Source organism: Epinephelus moara, chromosome 6 (assembly GCF_006386435.1).
Source record: "Epinephelus moara isolate mb chromosome 6, YSFRI_EMoa_1.0, whole genome shotgun sequence".
Taxonomy (NCBI): Eukaryota; Metazoa; Chordata; class Actinopteri; order Perciformes; family Serranidae; genus Epinephelus; species Epinephelus moara.
In genome coordinates, this window is record NC_065511.1 from 43,425,352 (window position 1) to 43,449,874 (window position 24,523).

Here is a 24,523-nt window from a genome sequence, read left to right on the forward strand (position 1 = left end):
GTGTGTGTGTGTGTGTGTGTGTGTGTGTGTGTGTACTGTAAAAAATATATTTTATGTGCTGTTGTTTATGAAGACGCTGATGTTTGTGTGTAAGTGTGTGTGCGGGGCTGGAAATAGACTTAGTGGTAATGAGAGATTCAGGGGATTGATCAGAGCTATGGAAAAACTCACTCTCACACACACACACACACACACACACACACACACACACACACACACACACACTCAGAGTCTCTATGGGGTGAGAAATCTTTCGTGGTCTGATTGCAGCAAATGGAGGAACTCTGTCAACACGTCGGTGCTGAGTCCCTGCAGCAAATACACACACACAACACAAACACACACACAAAGCTACAAATACACACACACACACACACACACAACGCTCACAGTGTGACTCAGAGGCTGATTAAAGAGCAACATGTCATCTGTTCACACTGAGGCCTATTGTGACCTTCACCCTCTTGTGTGTGTGTATTACTGTCTGTTCAAACACACACAGACAGGCGCGCGCACGCACACATGCACACGCACACACGCACACACGCACACACGCACACACACACACAGCTTTAATGCCTAACTCATAAACAGGTACCATAGAACACACTCTGAACTGACAGGTGAGTGCTGAGTGGCAGAAAGTGAGTGTGTGTGTGTGTGTGTGTGTGTGTGTGTATTCCTCAGGGACCAGAAGTACTTAATGTATTTTAAAAGTTTTCAGAGTGTGTGTGTTTAAGCGGCGGCTGTGTTTACTGAGCCGGCTGCAGATGGATGGACAGACACTGACGTCTTAATGGCCCCCTGTGTGTGTGTGTGTGTGTGTGTGTGTGTGCACCAGCTGTGGTGTGTCCTGCAGCAGCGGCAACAGCGTGGCCTCCAGGATGGCTGTCTGGTCGGGGGTCAGGCCCTGCCACAGTGACAGCAGCAGCACCAGCAGGTGTGTGGCGCTCCGCAGACGGACAAACGCCTCCTCCAGCAGCGCCCGGTTCTCCTCTGCAGCCTCCGCCAGCGCTATCACCTGGAAGAGGGAGGAGTCAGTGAGTGTCTCTCCTAATAATCACACAAATCACCACCACAGTCAGGTGATAACAACGTGACCTGGAGGGTATAAGTTGAAAAAACACAGAACTCTCAGACGCAGTGTAAAACACAAATAAAAATCAAATGCTGTGATTTGTGAACCTTTTAGGGACCTACATTTAACATAAATAAAGTACAAAGATATTCAATGTTAAAACTGATAAAATGTAAAGTTTTTGTAAATACACACTCATCCTGAATTAGATGCTGCAACAGAAGACTGGGAAAGTTGTGAGACGCACAAGAAACACCTGGAACATTCCACAGGTAAACAGGTAACAAACTGAAGTATCATTATTAGGTATGAAAGGAGCCTCGTAAGGCTTTGTCATTCACAATCACTTTGTAAAAACCTGTGTCAGCAAACAGAACAACAGTTTAAGAACAACGCTTCTCAACGCACAACTGCAAAGAGTTTATGGATATCACATCTACATCCCAAAATATCATTAAAAGATTCAGAGAATCTCCAGAAATTTCTGCCTGTAAGGGACAAGGCTGAAAACCAACACTGGATGCCTGTGACCTTTGACCCCTCAGGAAAGTAAAGTGCAAAGTGAAAGCTATACAGGGAATGAGTCCTCAGACCCAGAAAACGCGTTTGCACTTTATCACTCCCTGTTCCCTCGTCTCAAACTCAGTGGGTCTTTTGAATGGGTTTTTGGTTAGATGCCTGAAATAAGGTCTGTGGTTAACACAAGCATTATGTGACACTGTAAATGTAACGATATCACCCATAATCTTGTTAGTGCCGTGTTATGTTACTTCGGTCCTGCTAAAATGTATATTCATGTCACCTCAACATTGTCTGTGCACACTTTGTCCATTTTTATACCATGCTGCCTGACTCTGGTCTGAATCTGTCACTTTTCTTCTTAGAAAATTACCAGTTTAATTTAGTAATAAGTATATTTTTGAAAAGAAGTAATATTTCGACAAAAAAGATTTACAAATCACTTCATTCTGTTTTTATTAACAATTTACAAAGTGTCCAAACTTTTTTTGAGTCAGGGTCGTACTTTAAAGAGAAATTGATAGCGAAAATGTAAAATCAAACTTGATTTAAATATTGATCTAAACTGGGGAATCTGTAACTACATAATGTCACAACACAGTTGGAGGGCCCTGTTGTTCCTGAAAAAAACTGATACCATCTTTTGACTCTGAGTATCAAAACTGAAAGCTCATTACGATCAACTTTTGATTTAGAATCAAAATTGTGATGCCCCGAGTGGATACCCTGGAGCACTGACATGAATCCTGTTCAAAACCACTCAGACTAAAGACAGTCTCCACTCGACAATATCACATGAACATTCTCGTTTGCTCAGTGTTCACAGAACTGTAGATACTCTGACATTCCCATCATTCTGAGAACTTCTCCTACAAGTTGATCCTGACCTTGGTAACAAAAGTGAACAAACAATCTCCACTCCAGGAGCAGAATAAGTGCTGAAACTTGTTCATGAGAGGAGAATTACATCATATCAGGGAAGTAAAGATGCCAACTCATGGTGTTTTTAACACCTGGGGAAGTCCCTGTTCTGCAGAGGAAAGACGACAGCTGTTCTCTGCTCCTGTACATCTTTTTCTGAGAGTTTCAATAAGATGAAACAGGTGTTCTCAGCAGGAAGAATCAAGGATTAGAAGAACCTGAAGATGCAGCTCAATGTGTGACGTCGACCATCTTCATCCCTTAAAAATGAAGTGTGAGAATTCTGAGGAACTTTCCCTCGAGGACATTTCACTGATTAAAGACTCAAAGGAACGCTGCACATGTTGCCTCATTTCATAAGAACAAAGCGTTAATCGCTAAACGTATTACAAACAAAATATGTTCCTGTGATACAAATCATGAATCATCTTCTGGTTCTCAGAGTCTGAGTCTTTACAACACACCCATTTATCCCAGAGGACTCAGTGTCGACTGCACAACCTGTGTAAACACTTTGATGAGCATCAAGTCTGCAGCTCCTCCATTACTGTCACAGTGCGCTCTGTCAGGTGTCTGATTTACTCTCAGTTACATTCGTCTGAATTCCCCCTGAAAAACTTAATCAAAAGATGATGTGCTTAAAACACGTCCAGTCACCAGAGACAGAACTTCAACACTAAAACCTCACGACTCCTTGCACAGTTTGTGTCTTTCTTCAGTTGCTTTGCATCTCTCTGAAGTCTTTTTGCGTCTCTTCCTGGTCAGTACGTGTTCATGTAAGTGACATTTTGCAGGTGAAGCCCAGGGCGGCCCCTGTCACTTTGGGCCCTTGGGTCTGTGCCTGGTTGGCCCCTTCAATAATCCATATATGGTTCAAGGATGTTTCTAGGATTCAAAGACATTCAGGGATTAACATGGATCTTTGTCGGGGGGTCTGGAGGATCGTCCTCTGGCACTTTTTTATTCTAAACAAGCTCTATTTGATGATTTTCAATGCACCCTGACACCTTATTTACATTCAAAGTACAACAAAGAATCCCAGTGTGAATAATTTTATCTTTATTGTGAATTGCAAAATGGTCGTAGGGCCACATGGCATCCGGTCCCACGCCAGATTTGGCACCAGCACAAGAAAACAGTTACAGTTTTGTTAGTTTAGAACCATAAAACTATAAAAGAAATAAATAAAAGTTTTTTTATTGTTGTTTTTTTTTGGTGCTATGATAATTTAATGAATCTGAAAACTTCTCTCAGACCACACTTTGAGAGTCACTGATCTAAACACCTTAACGTGGAGGTAAATCCAAAGACAGCACACCTGAGATGTCCGTAACAACATGTCAATACATGAAAACTGTGCAGAGCTACAGTCAGCTGCTCAACGTTAAACTCAGACGGATCTTCACAACGTACAGTGTGGATTATTATTAACAGCCTGTTTGTGTTTTTTTGGTTTATGGCAAGTACAGTTTTAAATATGTATAAATTATATTTACATATTCAGGCAAAACTACAAAATAAGACACGAGTTGTGATAAATGGGAATTATTGTTTACAGCTGCATTTGTCTTGATTCATCACAGTTACAACTGATTCCACCTGATACTCAGAGTGACGTCATGTGTCAAACGTATGGGAACATCCGTACAAAGCTGCAGCATAATTCATCTCTCAGCTGCTGAGCCGTGTGCTCAGTGTGCTCTGAAAAATCCTAGCTCTGATAATAAATCAGTAAATATACTTCTAGAGGGGAAACTAAACGTCTGCAACAAACTCAGTACACAGCTCAGTGTCAGGGAGGTACGTGAATTACGCTGCATGAGAGGAATGAGAAGTTTCTGTAGACATTTTTCATAACAACCTTTCAAGACAACGCAAAAAGCAGCACAAGTGGATCTTAAGTTCTTCTGGGTTTTACTGAAGTTCACAGCTCACAGGGGTTTAACACAGAGCCAGTGAGGTGGGACCAGGTGAACTCTAACCTCCAGCCAGGGGTCAATCCCTCCATCATTACAACAACAGAGGAGTGGAGATGAGAGGAGTGGTGCGAACGAGTGATGACAGAGGGAGACGGATGGTGACGAGGAGAACAAGAAAGGACACGCCGGACGAAGAGGAGGAGGGAAACGGGAGATGAAGGAGGAGGAGGAGGAGAGATGAGCGGACGGAGAGAAAAAGAAGAGGTGAAAGCAGATCTGGGACTAATGGACGAGTGTGTGTTCAGATAAATGAGTGATGTGCAGGCCTGAGCGCCAACGTACGCCAGCAGTTTGTTTGACAAATGGATTCAGTGCTCGCCATCTGATACTACGAAAACAGAGATGGAGGACTCTTAAGTGATGTGTGTGTGTGTGTGTGTGTGTGTGTGTCGGGGTTAAGCAGCAATTGCCAAAGTAAGCCTTTTTGATTTGTGTAACACTAAACTACAAACATACAGGTATATGAGAACGAGCGCCTCCTCTTAGAGCCTCACACAAACAGTCGCAGCTGACACCCCAGTTCACTTCCTTTTGTTTCCGTGGTAACCTCAATAAGTCCCCTGCTCTCAGACATGGCTGAGGTCATCTGTGGGTACCCTGTCACACATTAATCACTGAACCCATAATCCTTACAAATAAAGACTCTGCTTCTGTAACTGTGGGACACTCGTAGAGTTAAAGGGACAGTTCACCCCAGAATCAAAACTACATATCTTTCCTCTGACCTGTAGTGCTGTTTATCAGTCTGGATAGTTTTGGTGTGAGCTTCCTTCTCTCCAGTATTGTGGACCTTCTGCACAGTGATACAGTGGCAGGTGTAGTTTGGAGAAAGAAAATAGTTCCTACATGAAACTGCTCACAATAAGCTCTGTGGATTATCTTGAGTAACCGGGTCATGATTTCTGGAAAGACACATTCTGCTGAGTTTTTCAAATGTACTTTTTTGGCGCTTTGAGCACCACAGGCCGAGTGCCTTCTTGTTCCATTATATTGTAGAGAGGGCAGACATCTCTGCGGCTGATATCTCCAACACTCTGCAACTCACACCAAACCTATCTGGACTGATGAAGAGCACCACAGGTACGAGGAAAAATGTGCAGTTTTGATTTTGCGGTGAACTTTGTCTTTAACACTTTCCCTTGCCCCTGAATCTAACCTTGACCACCACAGCACATATCTAACTCCACCATACCCCTAATCTAAGGTTAATTCTCCTCGCCACAGTCTACAAGTCATATGGTGGTTGTGCTAACTTTCAGCCTGCCTCTGTTTCTTTGAATCAGTCTGTGTTTCCTCTCTAAATCTGGACGCTTTTTCACACACGTAAAAGCAACGCAGGAGGAATTCTTGTTATTTCTTTTAGGAGCAGTTTGTAGAGTTTTGAGTCGCGGGGTGGATAATTGATCTGTTGATCTGGTCAGAGCTGATCAGATCAGATCAATGGATGAGAGGAGCAGCTGTTCATGAGTGAAACAAACTTCAGACCCACTGCAACGAATGGTTAAGATTCACTGTCACTGCATGTTCTGTTTGGCTGCTCCATCTGTGCCCTCCATCTGTGAAGCAGGACCCAACAGTAACCCAACAGTATATATATTCCCATGGCACAACTAATCAACAATCCAAGTCCAAAAATATACATCTAAATGTGGCGGCAGATGTTTTAATCGTGGCGGGACGCCACAAATGAATGAACGTGGGAAACCCTGGACTGGTCCTCACAAAGGCAGAAATATGAAACAGCTACAGAAAATCCAGAACTACATGAATTCTTGATATCATCATACACAATTTCTACCATGCAACACACACACACACACACACACACACACATATGAGCTTCATTGCCCTCAAGNCATCATACACAATTTCTACCATGCAACACACACACACACACACACACACACACACACATATGAGCTTCATTGCCCTCAAGACACACACACACACGACCCCAACCACCCTCCCCTCGGGGTCTCTGAAAGTGTGTGTGTGTATTGATAAAAGGTTCCAGGTCCAGTGAAGGGCTCCATTGTTGGCAGCAGCTCAGCTCCACACACACTCTGATTGATGCCAGCTGAGAGAACACAAAGACACATTTAGCCTGGACACACACACACACACACACACACACACACACACACGGACTGGTGGTAGAAGTACATGCACATTTGGTGAACCTGAGTTTGCTCATGGGTTGCTACCTCGTGTACTAACATTGGTTCACCAGCAGCTGAACTGATGGTGACCTTAAACAACCTGCAGCAGAAGCTGAAGAGGTCGCGACCTCCTGACGTGTCCACAATAAAGTCAGGACTTTATTCAACACACATAAAGGGACATTTCACTGTGTTTTGCACACGTAAACCTGGTTAACATCCCACAGACACAGAGTCACGTCACAGAGCCTCAGCGAACACAACTTTGTCACACTGTTGTTTTAGACTTGTACGGTCCTTTAACAGTTTTATATTCCATCCATCCATCCATCCATCCATCCATCCATCCATCCATCCATCTACAAACCACACACAGACCAACAGTCATGTTTGTATACTCACACACAGATGCACTGAGATGTGCGCACACACACACACACACACACACACACACACACACACACACACACACACACACATGCACCAAACCCACAAGAACTGTACTGAGAAACACAAACAAAAATCACGGTCACCCTTATCTATGGAAATGCATGATTGAGCGCACACATGTGCTGACGATGTGGTTGTGGTTTAAATGAAGTAATTTTAGCTGACAGACTGCCTGAGGTTTGGTAACTACAACAGAACCAATCAGAACGCAGAACAGGCTGAAGAAAGTTTGTTGCTGTGTGTTCACATTTGTTTCTCACATGGCTCAAATCACTGCAAAAACATTTCATCAAAGAGCATCAGAGTTGCAATAAATGAAACCGTTAATAACAAGACTGTGGCGATAGCACCAGTGCCACCCAGGATCTCAGTGTGTTCGACTCCTGACGCGCTGATCGGAGCAGTTTCTGACTTCCAGGCTGAACTGAGTCAATATTTTCCAGACTGAGGACTCTGACACAGACTAATTCCTAAAAATAATAACTATTTTCCACAAAGTTAAAACAGAAATGTGTTTTGAAGAAACATAATGCCACCTGGATTACATTTGTTGTTAATATAATAAAGAAAACCTGTGTTAAGACATCTGCAAATGTTTACTGCCAATATTTTCATACTTTTCCCTGCTGAATCTGCTCCTGGCTGCTAAAGCATGGTTAGCATTTTAAAGGTTATCTTTAGGAAGCTCAAAGCACCTGGTTAACCTGGGCTCGCTCCAAAGTCGATGTAATCGGGCACTTGGTCCATGACTTTCAGCGTCAGACACCAACGACAAAAGCCATTCTTTCATGTCGGCATGATGTGCAGCCGGTCATCACTATGTTTGACGGTAGCCAGGGGCGTCAGGGTGAAACGCAGTGGGACAACACAAGTTAAGGCGGCAGAAGTCCAAGTATGGCGGGTAGGAGGGCCGGTGGCTGACACAACCATCAACTTTCACCCAGGAGGCATGAGATTGTAAAGCCCAACCCGTTTTTTCCCCTAAACCCAACCACATGCGTGTGTTGTAGAAGGGAAAAAAAAGTTAATTCGCAGTGTTGTACCGACGTAGTGCTTTTATTTTGAAAGAGACTGTATTCAAACTGTACGTTTCCTGTGAAAACAGAAGTGTATTTTGAAAACAGACAATGCATGTAACAGGCTGAAGTTGTCACGGCGTCCCAGAACGTCAACAACCAACACACCCAGGGTACCTTGGACGTCATATGTGGACGTGGAAAGTCCATGACCAAACAGCTCACTGTTAGCATCAGACGGCTAACGTTAGCCAAAGCTTATTAACAGGTTTAACAACAGAGTCAAGCTCTTTTGGTGCTGCTGCTGCTGCTTGTGCTATGGACTGTGGGGTGAGCTGCTCAGGAGATGGTCCTTCAGTGCTGCGTCTAAGAGATGTAACGTTAGCGGCAGCAACAGAGAGGTGCCTGATTTTACTGCTGACGGCCAATTTACAGAGCTATTCTTGTGTTAGATGGTTTTTTTGAGAGCACTCGAATATGGAAGCTCCTTAAAATGCCCATCCCTATGTACTGATTCTCCTGTAGGTCTTATGATTCAGTTGTACACCATCATTTATATCTATATCCATATTGTCAAATATCCACACAAACTGTCTCACCGTACTGACTGACAAAAACCCACACTGTTTCATCCTGCTCTCTTCTCCTGTAACGGTACTTTTCTTTTATCTTTTTGTCCTGTGTGTTTGTCCGTACCATGTAATATCCTGTACTGTGTGTGTCTGTGTTCACACCTTGGGCTGTGGAAACGGCATTTTGTTTCCAGATCTGTTTGTGGAAATGACAAAAAACAATCTTGAAGCTGAAGTTGATTTAGTGGTCTATACTTCACCACACACAAGATGCAGGACTCAAATCTGAAGTCAAAGTCCTGTGTTTTGTACTGATGAAGAAACGCAGCCTCCTCATTATCTCAGTGTGAGCTCTGTGTTGGCACAGCACGACGCAGAGGGCTCAGTTAAAAAAAGTCTTCCTCCAAGATTACTTGTAACATAAAAGTCATTGTTCTGCTGTTAACCTCCTGACTGTCTAGACAGAGGATAAAATGATTGCTGCTGGAATAACTTTCCACAGTTGTAAAATCCTTTGTGATCGCTTTGGGGTTGCATTTTTGATGTATGAAAGGCGCTATATAAATAAAGTTTGATTGATTGATGATTGATAACATACTGCTGCAGTTCAAGGTCTGATAAGCTTCAAACGTTTGCATGTTTTACTCAAACCGGCCAGTGAGGAGAATTTAGGAGGATATATTGGCAGAAATATAAATTCAGTTTAATTTATTGTTGTCATTCTGTATATACAGCAGCATCCAGTCAATGAAATGTTGTTACTCATGAATCCAGGTGCAGTAAAGAACATGTAGCAAACAAGACATTTAACATAGTTTAAATGAATTTTAAATGTAATAATTTAATCCAATCAGCCTTTTATCTTCTGTGTAAAGTCACCTGAAAATAAGATCCGTTTCTATCCACATAGGGAGCAGGTCCCTGCTTACAGAGATTGCCATGCTGCACTGCCATGTTTCTACAGTAGCCCAGAGCGGACAAACCAAACACTGGCTCTAGATAGAGACAGGTTTTTACTGGTTTTAACTCCCTTGACTGTTTGTTTTTGAGAGGAAGAGACCTCTGTGGATAATTCAGCTCCTGATCAATGAACACTGAAGGAATTCTAACCAGGAGAAGTTTCAGCTGGTTGCAATCTGCAGTCCTCACTGCTGGACACCATGAATTGGCCCTGCTGTAAATCTGACGCACCCTCACCAACATTATAAAAAGCATCACCATCCTGCGGCCTGGCTCTCAATAATCAGTGTCTGTTTTTTAACCTCCATCCTCTGTGATTTTTCCACCATGTTTGGGAGTATTCAGTGAAATTGTCGCTTTCACAATTTCCACCTGCTGTTAACGCTGGAGTACTGCTGAACATGCTTCATGGAGGTCAGCATATTTCATACCAAATGTCAGATTTATAAATCTTTGCCCACAAAACCTGTTTGGATAAAAAGCCTCTATGGCTCGTTCAGCTGTGCAGGAGAACACAGATGTTCTCACCACTAAAAAAAAATGACATTGCTCAAGGTCACACTTCATTGATGTGAAAGTTGTGTCAGTAGCTCTTTTTACGCAGAGATGGCGCTATAGAGCCGCTACAAAGTCCCCTCTTTATGCCCTCTTTGCATTTTTACACAGAACAAAACGATAGCGGCATCATGTGGCTCCAGTGTGTGATTTTAGACAGCATGATGACATCATGAAATCAAAAGAGGCATGACATGTAACACAACAGTATCAGCCACTAATGTGACACACAACATACATGTTGGCAGTGCTTTGTAAACAATAATGACATCACATGTCAATAACAATCATTTAGCGTCCCTGTTATATGGCGGCTGATCTCGTCCTCTGCTTGGAGGGTAAGGAGCTTCTGGACCTCACTGTTTTCACTGTTTGTGGACACTTTCAGCTGCTGTTCTTTTCCTGTGAGTTAGCTTCTAACTGCTAGCGGCTACAGTACTTTTTAAATCTCCTACGCTGGGTTGCACGCATAACACTTTGTCAAAACATCACACCCATCCTGCCCATAGTCCCGTCCTGTCGGCTGCCCCATTTATACAGACATAATTTTGGTCCTGTTACTATGCACCGTGGTGACTTTAAGGCGAGACCACTCTGTCCCTGATTCCAAGATTGTGCCTTATATACAGCACAGCAAGGTGAAATAATGACATGATATTCCTGCCTTGTACAGGCGGTGTAAAAGGGGCTGCCGTAAATTTGGAACGCTGCAGTGTATCCGAACACTGTTTGGGCTGTGGTCGAGATGATTTTGATGTTCATGTTTCTAATTGTGTCACAGCTACGTTGAATTTTGATGGCAGCAAACAGCAAAGCACTTATGCAGAACATGTTGGATCAGTGGTGAGAGCAGGTTAGATATCAGAGAGGAGTCAGTGAGAGACGTACTGTAAGTGTGCAGCCAAAACCATTAATGAGCTCCTGTCAAGTCAAAGTAAAGTAGTGAAGTAGTAAAAGTCAACACGGCTGCAAAATGAGTCGGTGCCAGAGTTTTATCCTCGGATAAAATGACACATGCGGGAAACAAAGCTCAGTGTGTGTGTGTGTGTGTGTGTGTGTGTGTGTGTGTGTGTGCTCCACAGAGCCGACAGATTAGATGTTTCCTGCTCAGTTAGCCACAGCAAGCAGCATGGATGAATTCCAAGCCACACACACAAACACAACCATATGAAAACACACACACACACACACACACACACACACACACACACACACACACACACACACACACACACACACACACACACACACAGACACACACAGAGGGGTGTACTATCTGTGTCAGTGGAAAATGACAGCAGTCTGTTTGGCAGAAAGCAACGTGGCAGGACACATCCCTCGTTCTCTGGAGGATGAGGGGACGAGTGGAAGAAGAAGAGAAAGACAATCAGCGAGAAACAGAGAGATAAACATAAAGATGCAGTTTGCAGAATAATTTTTAATTTTTTAAATTTAAAAACACTCTGATTGCTTCATGACTGATGATGATTCTGTGGGGCCAAAGCAACCCAACAGGAATCACAGCCTTCAGTGTTTATGATGACATTAAAATGTTTAACAGGAATTTAATGTCATCCTGACTGCAGAATAAAACACTATACACCTCTATAAAAACTCAGTCATGCAAAAAAAATGAAACATAAAGAAATATTGGGATATATGGTGAAACAGCCAGAATCTTAAAAAATACCTCGACACAAATTTCTGGTCAGACCGCCCAGCACGACTCGGACGAACAGAGAGAAGGACACAGAGTGAGAGGAGTTCACAGGAACAGAGAGAAGGAGAGAAAGAAGTAAAGAAAACAGAGGAAAGGTTCATGTTGGGGTCAAATTAATGTGTTATACATGGCTCTGTGTGTGTGTGTGTGTGTGTGTGTGTGTGTGTGGGTGTGTGTGTGTGTGTGTTCAGGCCCCGTGTTTCCGTGTCTTAATTAAAGAGCCAATTAGGATCTCAGTTTAACGACTGCTGGAATCACAGAGCCCATTTCCTGGTGTAGGATGACTAATAGACACACACACACACACACACACACACACACACACACACACACACACACACACACACGTGCGTATACACACACACATACACACACACCCATGGATACAGTTACATGGACAGGCACAATACACACACACTGTGGAAGTCTTACACACTATTACTCAATAACACACCCGCAAACACTCATGATCATACACACACACACACACACACACACTTTCATTAACATCCTTTCCAAAAGCACACACACACACACACACACACACACACACACACACACACTTTCATTAACATCCTTTCCAAAAGCACACACACACACACACACACACACACACACACACACTTACACATTTCCTCAATAATGGAGCCACTGTAACAGATTCAGTGTTTCTCTTAGAAAAGCGCACACATACACACATGCGTGCAAAGACACTCGAGTGTTGAGGTCCAAATATCTAAATATGCGTCTCGTTTAAGTTCCTTTCAGCTGTTGCACATCCTGCTGCCAAACACCTGCAGACACACACACACACACACACAAACACACACACACACACACACTGCAGGGGCGTATGAAGGGTTTCAGGGAGTTCACCTAAACACTACAAATTGTCAGACACCAGCTTACACTATCTGACATCACCAACACACACACACACACACACACACACACACACACACACACACAGAGGCCAAACATTTCAAGTGTTTAGTTCTTCACCAAAAACACTTCTCTTTCTGCAGTGTGTGTCTCAGAAACCCTGTGATGTCACTGCTGTTGGACCCACCACTACTGTTACCGTTACGGCGCTGTTACTACCTCTGATGGTGAGTTAAAGGCGAGACTACTCTGACCTTCCATTCCCTGATCGCAGAGACAGTGACAGGGACAGAGACAGAGACAGAGACAGAGACAGAGACAGAGACGGAGACAGACAGAGACAGAGACAGGGACAGAGACAGAGACCGAGACAGAGACGGAGACAGACAGAGACAGAGACAGGGACAGAGACAGAGACAGAGAGGTGGACGGTACTTTGGGATGTAAACAAGCAGCAGACGGTGGAGACAGAGCGATCTGACGAACGAATGATGGAGTGATGAGCATCTGTGCTCCCAGTGTGTGATGGACAGATAGGCAGACAGACAGACAGTAACCACTATTGTCCGTGGTCAAAACAAGCGCACACACACACAATACTGATAACACTGTCTGTCTACACTCTCACTGATAAGACGGGAGGAGAGGGGACGGGAGAGGCAGGTAGAGAAATAAAAAGAGGAGAAGTTGGAGACAGTAAAAGAGCTAAAAAAAAGAGTGTTGAGGGAGAGGAGAAGTGGAGGATCAGACGATAGGATCTGGCAACTCAACCTGATCCAACCTCTGATGGTTTATCATCTGCTTCAGAGAGCTCTGGAACGCACCGACATGATAACCACGACCTCCTCTTCATAGCTACACTCCACTCCGTCCTGCTTCAGTCAAAGTAACAAATAATTAATTACAAAACGGTTTTGTTGAACAGTTCAACACTTTGTTTTCCATCTCTGGTTCATTTTAGATAAAGAAGAGACATTCGTTTGTCACACTGCCTGCTCCACCCTGTAACGACCACAAACTTGTTTTTAAACTCAATTTTAAATCATTTTAACCTTTGCACCTCTTGTCTGCACTTTTGCTATTTCTGATGGTGATTCATTTAAAATTGTAAATCATTTAGTCATTAACTCTTTATATCTTTTTTCCTCTTTACTCTTTTATTGTAAATCTGTATCCTTTAATATGTTTTATATTTTATTGCTCTGTAAAGCACTTCGATTTGCCCTGCTGTATGACATATGTGATACAAATAAAGCTGCCTTGCCTAAATATAATTATCACACCTCCAGAGAACGACTCTCCGAATGCTTACACTTAAAGATTTGTCAAAGACACAGTTTTTATACTTTTTAGATCTCTCAGAAATCTAAAGAAATGTCTGTTTTTAGATGTCACGTCTGAAAATAAAGAAAAGAACAGTAACTTGTTTCTAAAGTTTCCTCTGTGCACAGGTGTCCAACAGCAACAGCAGAAAATACACCAGAATGTTTCTCTAGATTTAGGCTCCAAACATGAACAGCCGCCTCAGGTTGATCTCTGAACTTCGCCACACGGACGTTACGAGCATGTTCCCGGGTAGTCTGAGAGTGCTGAGGGCTCTGAATCCAAGATACATCCAGTCCACAAGGGGCCTAAAGTGGATTTTCTGCAGACTTCTAGAGAGTCTGCTTGGGGTGCAGACTAAAGCATACTTTACTGTTTTGATTGCCTACAATTTGCTGCAATAGGGACTTGATGTTGTAGGTTTTTTTTCAATGGCCAACGAGAAAAAAAAGGCTTGTTGAAACTCTACTTGAATCATGTGGGCCAGAAATAATATTCAACATCATGATACAGACATATGTAGAGATATAGATTATAGAGGGGAATCAGAATGCATTGTGTTATTGCAGCCTGCCCTGTAGGTGGTGCAGTGTAATGTCAAATATAAAGGCCAGAAAAGTGGCCAAAAAACAATAAAAGAAGATCAGGCCTACTCGATTTATTTAGTCATAGCTCGGTCCTTATTCACAAACATGTCTGTCTGCTGTCTGTACGTTAAACAGAAATGTATTTTGTTCTCTCGCAAAACCTCCCTGTCCCTTATCTGCAGGGACAGATGAGCAGACAGAATATGACAGCAGCGATCACCAGGTAAAAGACTGTAATTGCTGCTCAAACGCTTCCATGGAGATGAGCCAGACAAAACTGACGCCTGTCCATCAGCAGCTTGCTGTCTGTCCCTTGCAGAATTTACATGATGACGGTGAACTCACAGTCACAGTACGTAAGACTGAAGTCAGAGAGGGCTCAGTCTGCATGTCCAGAGGGTGCACATTTGGACGCAGCCTCGGTGTGTTGTTGTATATTGTTTATAATCCAGTGACGCTCCTCTCTCTAAAGATATTAATACTACAGAGGAACACATTACAGGAAACTACTGAGGTGAAGCTGCAGGTTTCCTTAATGCTACGTTTTGAAATCACAGGCCGAAGGAGAATGAGCCGTGTTGAGGGAGACGTGTGTACATACCAAAAACATCTCATTAAATTCACTGATAATCTCTGCTGAGAGAAGATATCAGATTCCAGAGGTTGTTTGAGGAGGGATGATGGATGTTGGGATCCAGAGGTTGATGCTTATTCTACCGTTTCACACACTTCAAGGAGATCCAGATGAGTGTGAGTGTGAGCTAAATGCCTTAAATATAAAAATACAAGAAGTGAGAAGGTGTGTGGGGTTTCTTTGGGAAGAAAAATAAAGTCAAAGCCTCCTTTTTTTAACCGCCTCCCCAATCAGGGCTGTCAGAGATGCTTTAACAGGCCGTCGTTCAGCCCAACGGACGGCTGCTAAAACACGGCGGCGTGATTTATGAGGCTGTCCCACTCTGTCAAAGAGCCGGCTTAACTCTAGTGTTTTCTCTGGGATGGCGAGGCTGCAAGAGGGAGGCCTTCTGCTTTTCTTTGACACGCGTGTTCACACGGTCACGAACAAAGAGCTTTATTCTCCACAGATAGGTCGTGTGTGTGAGACCCGCCCTCCAGACTCCCCTCCCTCCATCCATGATGAATATGTCTCTTTTTTAGATGTCAGAGTCTGAAATATGGGCAGATGAAAACACAAACGCACCACTGGATCAAACCTCTGAGCGCCAGTACCCAACACACACACAAAGATATGACCATTCACACACACCGCTTCGAAACAAACACAGACACAGACCAGGACCGCAGAAACCTGCAGGAATAATCAGTGGATTAATCAATCAGGAGAGAATGAACTGTTTAAGTCAGTTATCAAATACAATCCTGATGTTCAATATGAAACAGTGAGAAAACATGAAGGCATGCTCATCTTCTGCTGCTGCTCTACTGCTGATGGGAGTCTGTCCTCTATTTTTAGTCGGTTTGCCCACGTTTAAGAAACCTGTATATAATTTTAGTGGATTGAAAAGGTTTATTTGTCATTATCTTAAATTTTTAAACAGCTGAGCAGTCTGTTCATCAAAAACATACTGGTTAGGGTCCTGCACACCTGGACAGATGTTCCCCAATGCGCAAATAAGGCCTCAAAATACATACATGCCGCACACACAGTCAATTACATACAAATACCCACAAACTTCCTTGTGTCATAAGCCCCTTTCACACTGCCTGTCTCAGGCGGGAAAACTGCACTGTTACTCCGCCTCACAATTCTGTATAAAAATCGGTGAATGGGGGGACAGAGCTGTCTCACCTCTGAGCCTGAGGCGGAGGTAGTAACAGCACTGAAATGATGTCTGGATAAACGCGAAAGCTGACAGGATGTGATCATGGACGGCACGGATGTGACATTTTGATGACGTGTTATGCGTGCGACCCATCGTGGGAGATTCAAGAAGTAGCTGTTAGCAATTAGCAGCTAACTCGAACAAGGACAGGGGACACAAATGTCCACAAGTGTGAAAACAGTGAGGCCCAGGAGCTCCTTTCCCTCCGAGCAGAGGACGAGATCAGCCGCCATGTGACAGGGACGCTAAATGATTGTTACTGACATGTGATGTCATTGTTATTGTTTATAAAGAGCTGCTGACACGTATGTTATATGTCACACTAGAGGCTGACGTTGTTACATGTCATGATTGTCATGGCTCTTTTGATTCTGTGATGTCAGCAGCTGTCTAAAATCACACTGGAGCGACATGATGCCGCTGTCGTTTGAGTCTGTGTGAAAATGCAAAGGCGGAGTGAAGAAGGGACTTCGTATAGAACCATCTCTGTGTAAAAGGGGACTAAAACCTCAAATACACACACACACACACACACACACGGTCTTTAGCCTCTCCTGCCTACATGCAATAGCACACAAACGCACTCAAAAGCACGGACAAAAGAACACTTTACAAAACCCTAAATCCACACACCCTCTCCATTTCTCTCACACTCACTCACACACACTCATACACACACACTGAGGTAGGTGGTTGCTGCAGTGTGCTGGGTGGTCCTGAGGGCCGAGAGGCCCCAGACGGAGCAGGGGACTAAATTACAGAGCATGACCCACCGCAGTGACACCCAACCTGGGATTAACACCCAGCCAGAGTCCCAGGCCACCGGTAGCCCCGGGCTGTGGGAGCTGACCTCGACAGGTTCAGAACTGACCTCAAACACACATATACACACACACATACACACAGCTGCTGGTTGAGTCCAGGCCCACCCAGGACTGAAATAATGAGGGGGTTTGGTCGGTCCAGCTGGACGGAGGAGAGAGGGGGTTCTGGGTGGAGGCTGGACTGGAGCATTTGGCCTCAATCACACAGAGTATCTCGTGTCCAGAAATGTCCAGGTTGTGTCTACACATAACGCTCGAGGCGGATCTCAGTCCACACCTGGCAGTTAGTCTCAACTGTGTCGTAAGACAAACATTTGTCACTGAGTCTCTCTTCACAGCTGACCTTAAAATGTGACTGCATCGACAACACAAGAGAAATACACGAACAATCAGGACACGGACAATCAGGACACAGTCAGCGGGAGAAGAGATAAAATTACACTGAAGAACTCAAAATGAGACAGGCAGAGGGGACAACCAGTGAAATAATCAAATGAACCTCTGAGTCCGTCAACTGATCTGTTTTTTTCCTTTCAAGGGTTAAGTTTGTGCATTTTTTGAGATTGATTTTTGCCACCACAGTTCACTCTGAACTTTATGTTCAAACAAGGTGGTACATACATTTTGAGCACATTCACACCATGCAGAAGTTGTCATGCGTGTGACTCATCATCCAAAAAAAATTTTAGTGCAGAGGGTGAACACACAGGTGTTACATTCTGGCCCATTCATCATCCACCTCATTGTTTTCCCAATCAGTCGCTGTTCTTTGTTTAGTTAGCAGCGAGCTATTAGCAGCTTCTGTTTAAATCTTTTATTTTATTTTCTATATTTATACAGACATCGTTTCGGCACTTTTACTACCTCCAATGGCAACTTAAAGGCCAGACCACTCCGTCTTCAATTACGTGTTTGCACCTTTTCAATAAGAACGGTGAGCGTTGAACGGTGAACAGCGTGAAATTCCTGCCGTGAAGAGGCAGTGTAAAACAGGTCAAGCAACACACCTGTGCCACCCACGATCCTGTCCTGCCTGCTGTCCAGTCCACACAGACATCATTACAGTGCTGTTACTTCCTCTGTTTCAAGCTCAGAAGCGAGACAACTCTGTCCCCCCACTCCACGGTCGTACCTTTTAACCTTTTAACCTTTAACAGCGAGGCGAAATAACAGCGCAATATTCCCTTGTACAGTCAGTGAAAAATGGGCTTTTGTCTCTTGACATACACCTCCCTACTCCACCCTGATTAGTTTCACCTGCCCCTCATTACCCTGCCTCGTTTGTGTATTCAGTCTGTGCGCTTCCCTCTGTCTGTGTCAGTTTGTCTTCATTATTACTATGGAGCATCTCAGCGTTCATTTCCTCAGTTTATTGAAAGTGTTTTTAGACCTTTCCTCTGTAGATCTTGCTCATTCTTGAATACCTTTGCCAAGATTTTTGGGCGGCCACTCAGGTACCAAACTTAATGTGTGTGTGTGTCAGGCTTTTGGGTCCTTTCTCTGTTGGTTGTCAGTGCAGCTTGATAGCATGAAGAGAATGTTGTAAAGCTTCAACAGAGACTCACAAAAAATACATCACACTTATCTCATGTACAGTATGCCTCTGACACTAAAATGTGTCCAAAAACAAATCTGATGCAACAGATGAGTTAATGTTGAAAAATACATTCTGTCACATTCCTGAAAGTTTCCCCAGAGGATTTATCAACATCTCTTTGTCTGGAACACACAGCTGAAAACTCTGACATGATGACAGTCAAAGTGGAACCAGTCGTTAGTGAGAGACTCTCCATGTTTTATATCACTGAAATATTGTCTATTATCAAACTGCAGTGGAACAGCTGGAAACATCTGGACGTGACATCACATCGTCTGCATGTGGAGGTCAGGCCAGGTGAAAGGAAACTTCGAAAAGGCGGAGGAGGAGGAGGAGGAGGAGGAGGATATACTGTAGGTCTCCACACGCACACACACACACACACATGCAGAAAAACACACAGCTCATAAAGAGGGCTGATACAGCTGTTTGGACGTGTGGTCAGGGTCAGAGTTCAAACAGATACACTGACACCACACACACACACACACACACACACACCCTAAAGCAAGGCGCTTAAATCAATGCACACACACACACCTGACCAGCCCTGACACAAACACACTCAGACAACCTCCCAAAGAGACTCTGCGTGCACACACACGACACACACACTGTTAGCAAGCGTGTATTAATAGCATGTGATGTGACTTAACCCTAGGGCCCGTTTCACCAGAACAGCTGCAAGTGTGTAAGTGTGTGTGTGTGTGTGTGTGTGTGTGTGTGTGTGTTTGCTTTAAACTTTCCTCAAAAGCCAAAATATATATGAACTCTGTTGGCCTGTCGAAGAGTTCAATGGTGCAAGAAAACACACTGACACGCCCGCCACACACACGTTTTCTCACATACGGACTCTCAGCTACTTGAGGTGAAGCTGGCTGCACACTCCGCTCTCTGCTGCACCACAATCAACTGCAGGCTGATTTCAGCAAATATATTAAAACATATGAGAGTGTGCAGAGCTTTGCAGCACGTCTGTATGTGACGCTGACACGAAGGAGCAGAGCTGCTTTGGAGCAAATCAAGTTTCTAGTCTTCATAAGTCAAGATGCAAATCGTCTTGTGTGTGAGTACTGACCATGAACATGACTTAAGTTCTTACAAAATATATTCAAGGGCTGTGTCCGAAATCACTCACTACTCACTACATAGTACATTATATAGTGATATTATTTTATATTTAACAAACTATGATGATTAATGTTCTATGACATGGCTCTACTAAACTCTAAACTAAATCTTGATGTGTTAAAGTTTGCCAATTTTGTTGCTAAAGCCTGGAGGAAAAGGCAAGAAAGTTTGTTTAATTTGTATTTATTTTAATTTCTTTTTCCAGTTTTGCTGCTTCTTTCATTGTCTTTCCTTTTCATGCTGTCAGATTTTATATTTGCTGGACTCTGATCCTGGCTCGCTCTGAATTCATGGTGTCTTATAAGCACATGCGGGCGGAGAAATAACTGCTTGCATGAAAAAATAATAAGGAACGCATTCATTTGTAGAGCTGTCCGAATGTATAGTGGGAATTATAATACTGTATATAGTGGACTCAAAGTATCCCACAATGCATCGTGAAAAGTAGTGCACACCCGACGGTCACTAACCAACCTACACTACAGACATTTATCCCGGTGGCTGTGTTGGTGACTGACACCTTTGTCATTCATAACCAGCACAGACTGACAGCTTGTTGTAAAACCAACAGATGCTGGCGGTCTGAGACATAAAGAACAAACACGCTCTCTGGTCACTCTGAGGAAGCTGCAGCCCTCTTCCTGTTTGCTGTTGGCTGCTGTTCGTCTTTGAAATCTTCTTAAATGCTTTGAAATTCTGAGCTGTTTGAAAATCCAATGATCAGAGACGAAGCCACAAAAACGGCTGCTGTGCTGCCAGATTGAACCGATGTTGTTTACTGAATGGAATACAGCGCGAGGTCAACAGGAACGTCAGAACAAAGGATCTTCAATTTTTACTTTTGCTTGACAACTGGTTAAACAATTAATTATCAAAACTGGAGCATGGTTATTTTTCTTACAATCTAGAAATTAATTTATCAACTCATCAATTCAGCTCCAGTTTACTTTTTTTCTTTCACATCTCAAGTCAACTCAGGTCTCACAGTTTGACTCATGTCCAAATTTCAAATCTCAAGTCCAAAGCTCTGCTCATGGGGGACCAACTGTTCATGTTATTATATTTCTAATGTAGCTTGATTCCTTCTGTATTACAGTTCAAACAGGAGGTAAACTGTGCACAACTGCAACAGCTCATTGAACTCCAGTAAATCCGTGGATGACACAAAGTATTTCTGTTGTCACAGTTACCAACCTGTGAGTGACAGCATGCAACATTTTTGCTTTCCTCTCTGCTGACATTAGAAAGCAAAAGTAAAGTGTATTGTAGGAAAATAAAAACACTGTTATCTGCAAAATACAAATGTTTGCATGATTCAAATCATCTGAAACTTTCAGCTATAATTACGCAATATAACACGAGAGGGAGAGCTGTTGTAGTGTGTATCAGTACGGCTGTGATTCGGTCATAGAAGAAGATCGTCACAGCTGTGCTGATGTTCAGTCCAACAGCACGACCTCGAGTGTGATGTTGCTTTTATACAACAGTTCTACAAGCTCCATTCATCAACAACGAAAAGCAACAACACATTCTGATTTGTTTGTTTGTTTCATGATTCAGTACATCAATACTTCAGTACACACAGTCTGAACTGTTTCATGTGCAATGACTATATTTTTATCTTTTTAATCATTTTCATTATGCACTTTATACTGTATTTGATGCTGCTAATCCCTCTACAGGTGCCGTAGTATTATTTTATTATTTTAGTATTTATTCCCTTTTATGGTCTGGATTTTATCTTATTTTTATGTATTAATTATATTGTGTAACATATTGAGTGAGTGTTTCTTTGTCAGTGCATGAAGCTCCACTGAAACAAATTCCTATTGACATGTCGACATGTCAATAAAGTATTGAATCTTGTTGGCTCCACCAACACAAATAGTTTGGCAACTGGACCGCGACTATACTGTTGACAAGCTACTCAGAAACATCCCTATGCACTTGCTCGCTTCTTTGTGTAAAATAGGTCTTCAGGTCACCACAGACCAGCGGCTGTGTATCATGTAGCTACATCTGTGTGTTCCCATTTATTTAGCGAGCAGTGACATCAGTCTGCTGACAGTCGCTTTTGTGGAATACTGATAAGTTAACAGCTTAATCAGCACGTTGTGTCGTCTTCTGATGTCATATGAGCACACCTGGAGATTTGCAGTGAAGCATTGAGGCTTTTTTCTGTCCCTTCGTCCTTTTCTGACCGTTCATTATTTCACTCAAATGTCACTGGTGGAAACATGTTCCTCTTTGCAGTGTGAAGTTTGTTACAACGACCCTTCATGACAGCAAATTAACTCTTAACGTAATTAAAAGCTCGGAGCACCTGTAAAGTGGAGTGATACATGCAGAGCTAAAAGTCCCAGTGCTGTTATACTGTATATCAGCAGACAGTGACACCTCTTGTCCAATCAGATTGCTTGGTCGAAACTAACTGTTGTTTAATGAGGAAATGAGTTCAACTATGAACCTTCATCTCTCTTCAAACAGACGCAGCAGTGTGGAGTCAAACACTTCATATCATAGTGTAATAATTCATGTTAGAAGTACATAGAGACACCTGAAAACACACCTCACTGAAGGACTTCAGGACTGTGTGTATTTCCACACACACACACACACACACACAGAAGATAACTCCTGTCCCGTCTGATCATAAAAATATCTTCAAGTTATTTTCAGACTTTTCTCTTCATATGTGCTGTATGTTGCCAATGTGTATGTGGTCTGTGGTCTGTGAGCGTGAGCGCGTGCACGTGTGTGTGTGTGTGTGTGTGTGTGTGTGGGGACAGTGTTTAGTCTGAAGCCATATTTAGTCTCTCTGGTCCTAAGAGGAGGCCTATAATCACACAGAACCTTTCTCTCTACTCATTACACACACACACACACACACACACACACACACACACACACACACACACCATGGCCTGTCATTAACAGTTCACACTAACCTCCCAGGCTGCACACGTGCACACGCTTATGGTGCACAAACACACACACGGCAGGTTGTTTGCATGAATACACACGTTGCGTGCACATGTTGATGCACGTGCACATTTGTAAAGATGAACATATGTGTAAGAAAAGTATCACACACACACACACACACACACACACACACAAGAAAGTATCACACACACACACACACACACACACACACACACACTCACGCAGAGCCAGATGTGAGTCCAGCTGTGTGTCCAGCAGGAGATCACATTCATTCAGACTCTCTGTCTCTCATGGTCTTTACCTCTGACTTTAAATTCGATGTGACGCACAGTGAGAGCGGCGGGGAGCTTCTCCTGATCTGGACTGAAAGCTAAATGACAGTTCATCTCCAAACTCACCGTCACTTTCACTGTGTCTGCAGCTGGCTGCATGCTCACAGAGCAGCAGGTCTCCAGAACTGACCGTCACTACAGAGCAAAACATCTGTGCGGTTTCCTGATCAGAGAGTCTGAACAGAACAAATGAAGCAACACTTTAAAGATTAACAGATTTTTTAGAGGTGTGGCCTCAGTTTGTCATCAGTGTTGGCGTTTGCTGCTGCACGAGGAAATGATGACAACAATAAGTCATGTCAGGACTGAAGACTTCCTGTAAAATCAGCTGAAACTTGACCCACGAGACATTAAGGACTAAAAGTTATTCTTTCTGCTCATTATGAAGCTGCAGTCCGTCTGCTGGCTGCTGATTGGCTGCTGTGAGTCTGTGTAATCTTCTCAAATGAGTAAAAATGCTGAACTGTTTGAAAAACCAGTTGTCAGAGAGGAAGTGAGCAAAACAAGGATTTTGTGTATTAAATAGTTGTATTCCTGTCCTATTAAAATAATGTATTAACCTGCCTGGTGCTCCTCTAATGATCAGAGAACATCTGTTACATATTTCTGTGGAGAATTTCTCAGGCTCTGCACGAGTCCACGTGTGATTCACTCAGACAAAATAACGTCAGATCACACGAGAGACATGATTCAGGCAACATTAAAGTTTAAAAACGACGGCATTAGAGTGTTTGATGTCGTATCTGGGAGCCACTGATATCAACAACATGGCTGTGATGGAACTATCATAAATAATGCAGCAGAATTTTAAAATAAGAAATGGATGACTCGTAATTAACATCTCTCTATTTATGCTCTCAACAAATAACTAATGTGAGCCAACTAGGATTTGTCCCCAGGTTCATTGTAAACTCTGACTTATCCATGTGACTGTTAAGAAGCAGAAACATAACTTGTTTCTTCATGTGCAACATGTTAGTCTGGAGGTTTAAACTGGTGTCCTCTCACAGAGTTGGTGATTCAAACTAAACTTTCATCTCTGTCAGAGAAAACTGATCTGAGTTCAGACTGTTTACTTACAGCACAGCTACACTCACAGATAACTGAGCCTCCTACCTGCCTGTCAAACAC

General features: G+C 43.2%; 2 protein-coding genes across 4 annotated transcripts in view; both read right to left on the reverse strand.

Moving 5' to 3' along the window:
• LOC126391332 (methyltransferase-like protein 27) overlaps nucleotides 1-8,330 on the reverse strand; it is a 242,783-nt gene extending 234,453 nt beyond the window's left edge. Inside the window, exon 1 of the mRNA XM_050046031.1 lies at nucleotides 8,300-8,330. The gene's annotated coding sequence lies outside the window, so the exon portion shown is untranslated. The remainder of the gene's footprint in view (nucleotides 1-8,299) is intronic.
• Nucleotides 1-24,523, reverse strand: part of bbs9 (Bardet-Biedl syndrome 9) — a 242,450-nt gene that overhangs the window by 97,739 nt on the left and 120,188 nt on the right. For all 3 annotated transcript variants that reach the window (XM_050046001.1, XM_050046000.1, XM_050045999.1), the window contains one exon: nucleotides 839-1,021. In XM_050046001.1, coding sequence (XP_049901958.1) covers nucleotides 839-1,021 — 183 coding nt within the window. The remainder of the gene's footprint in view (nucleotides 1-838; nucleotides 1,022-24,523) is intronic.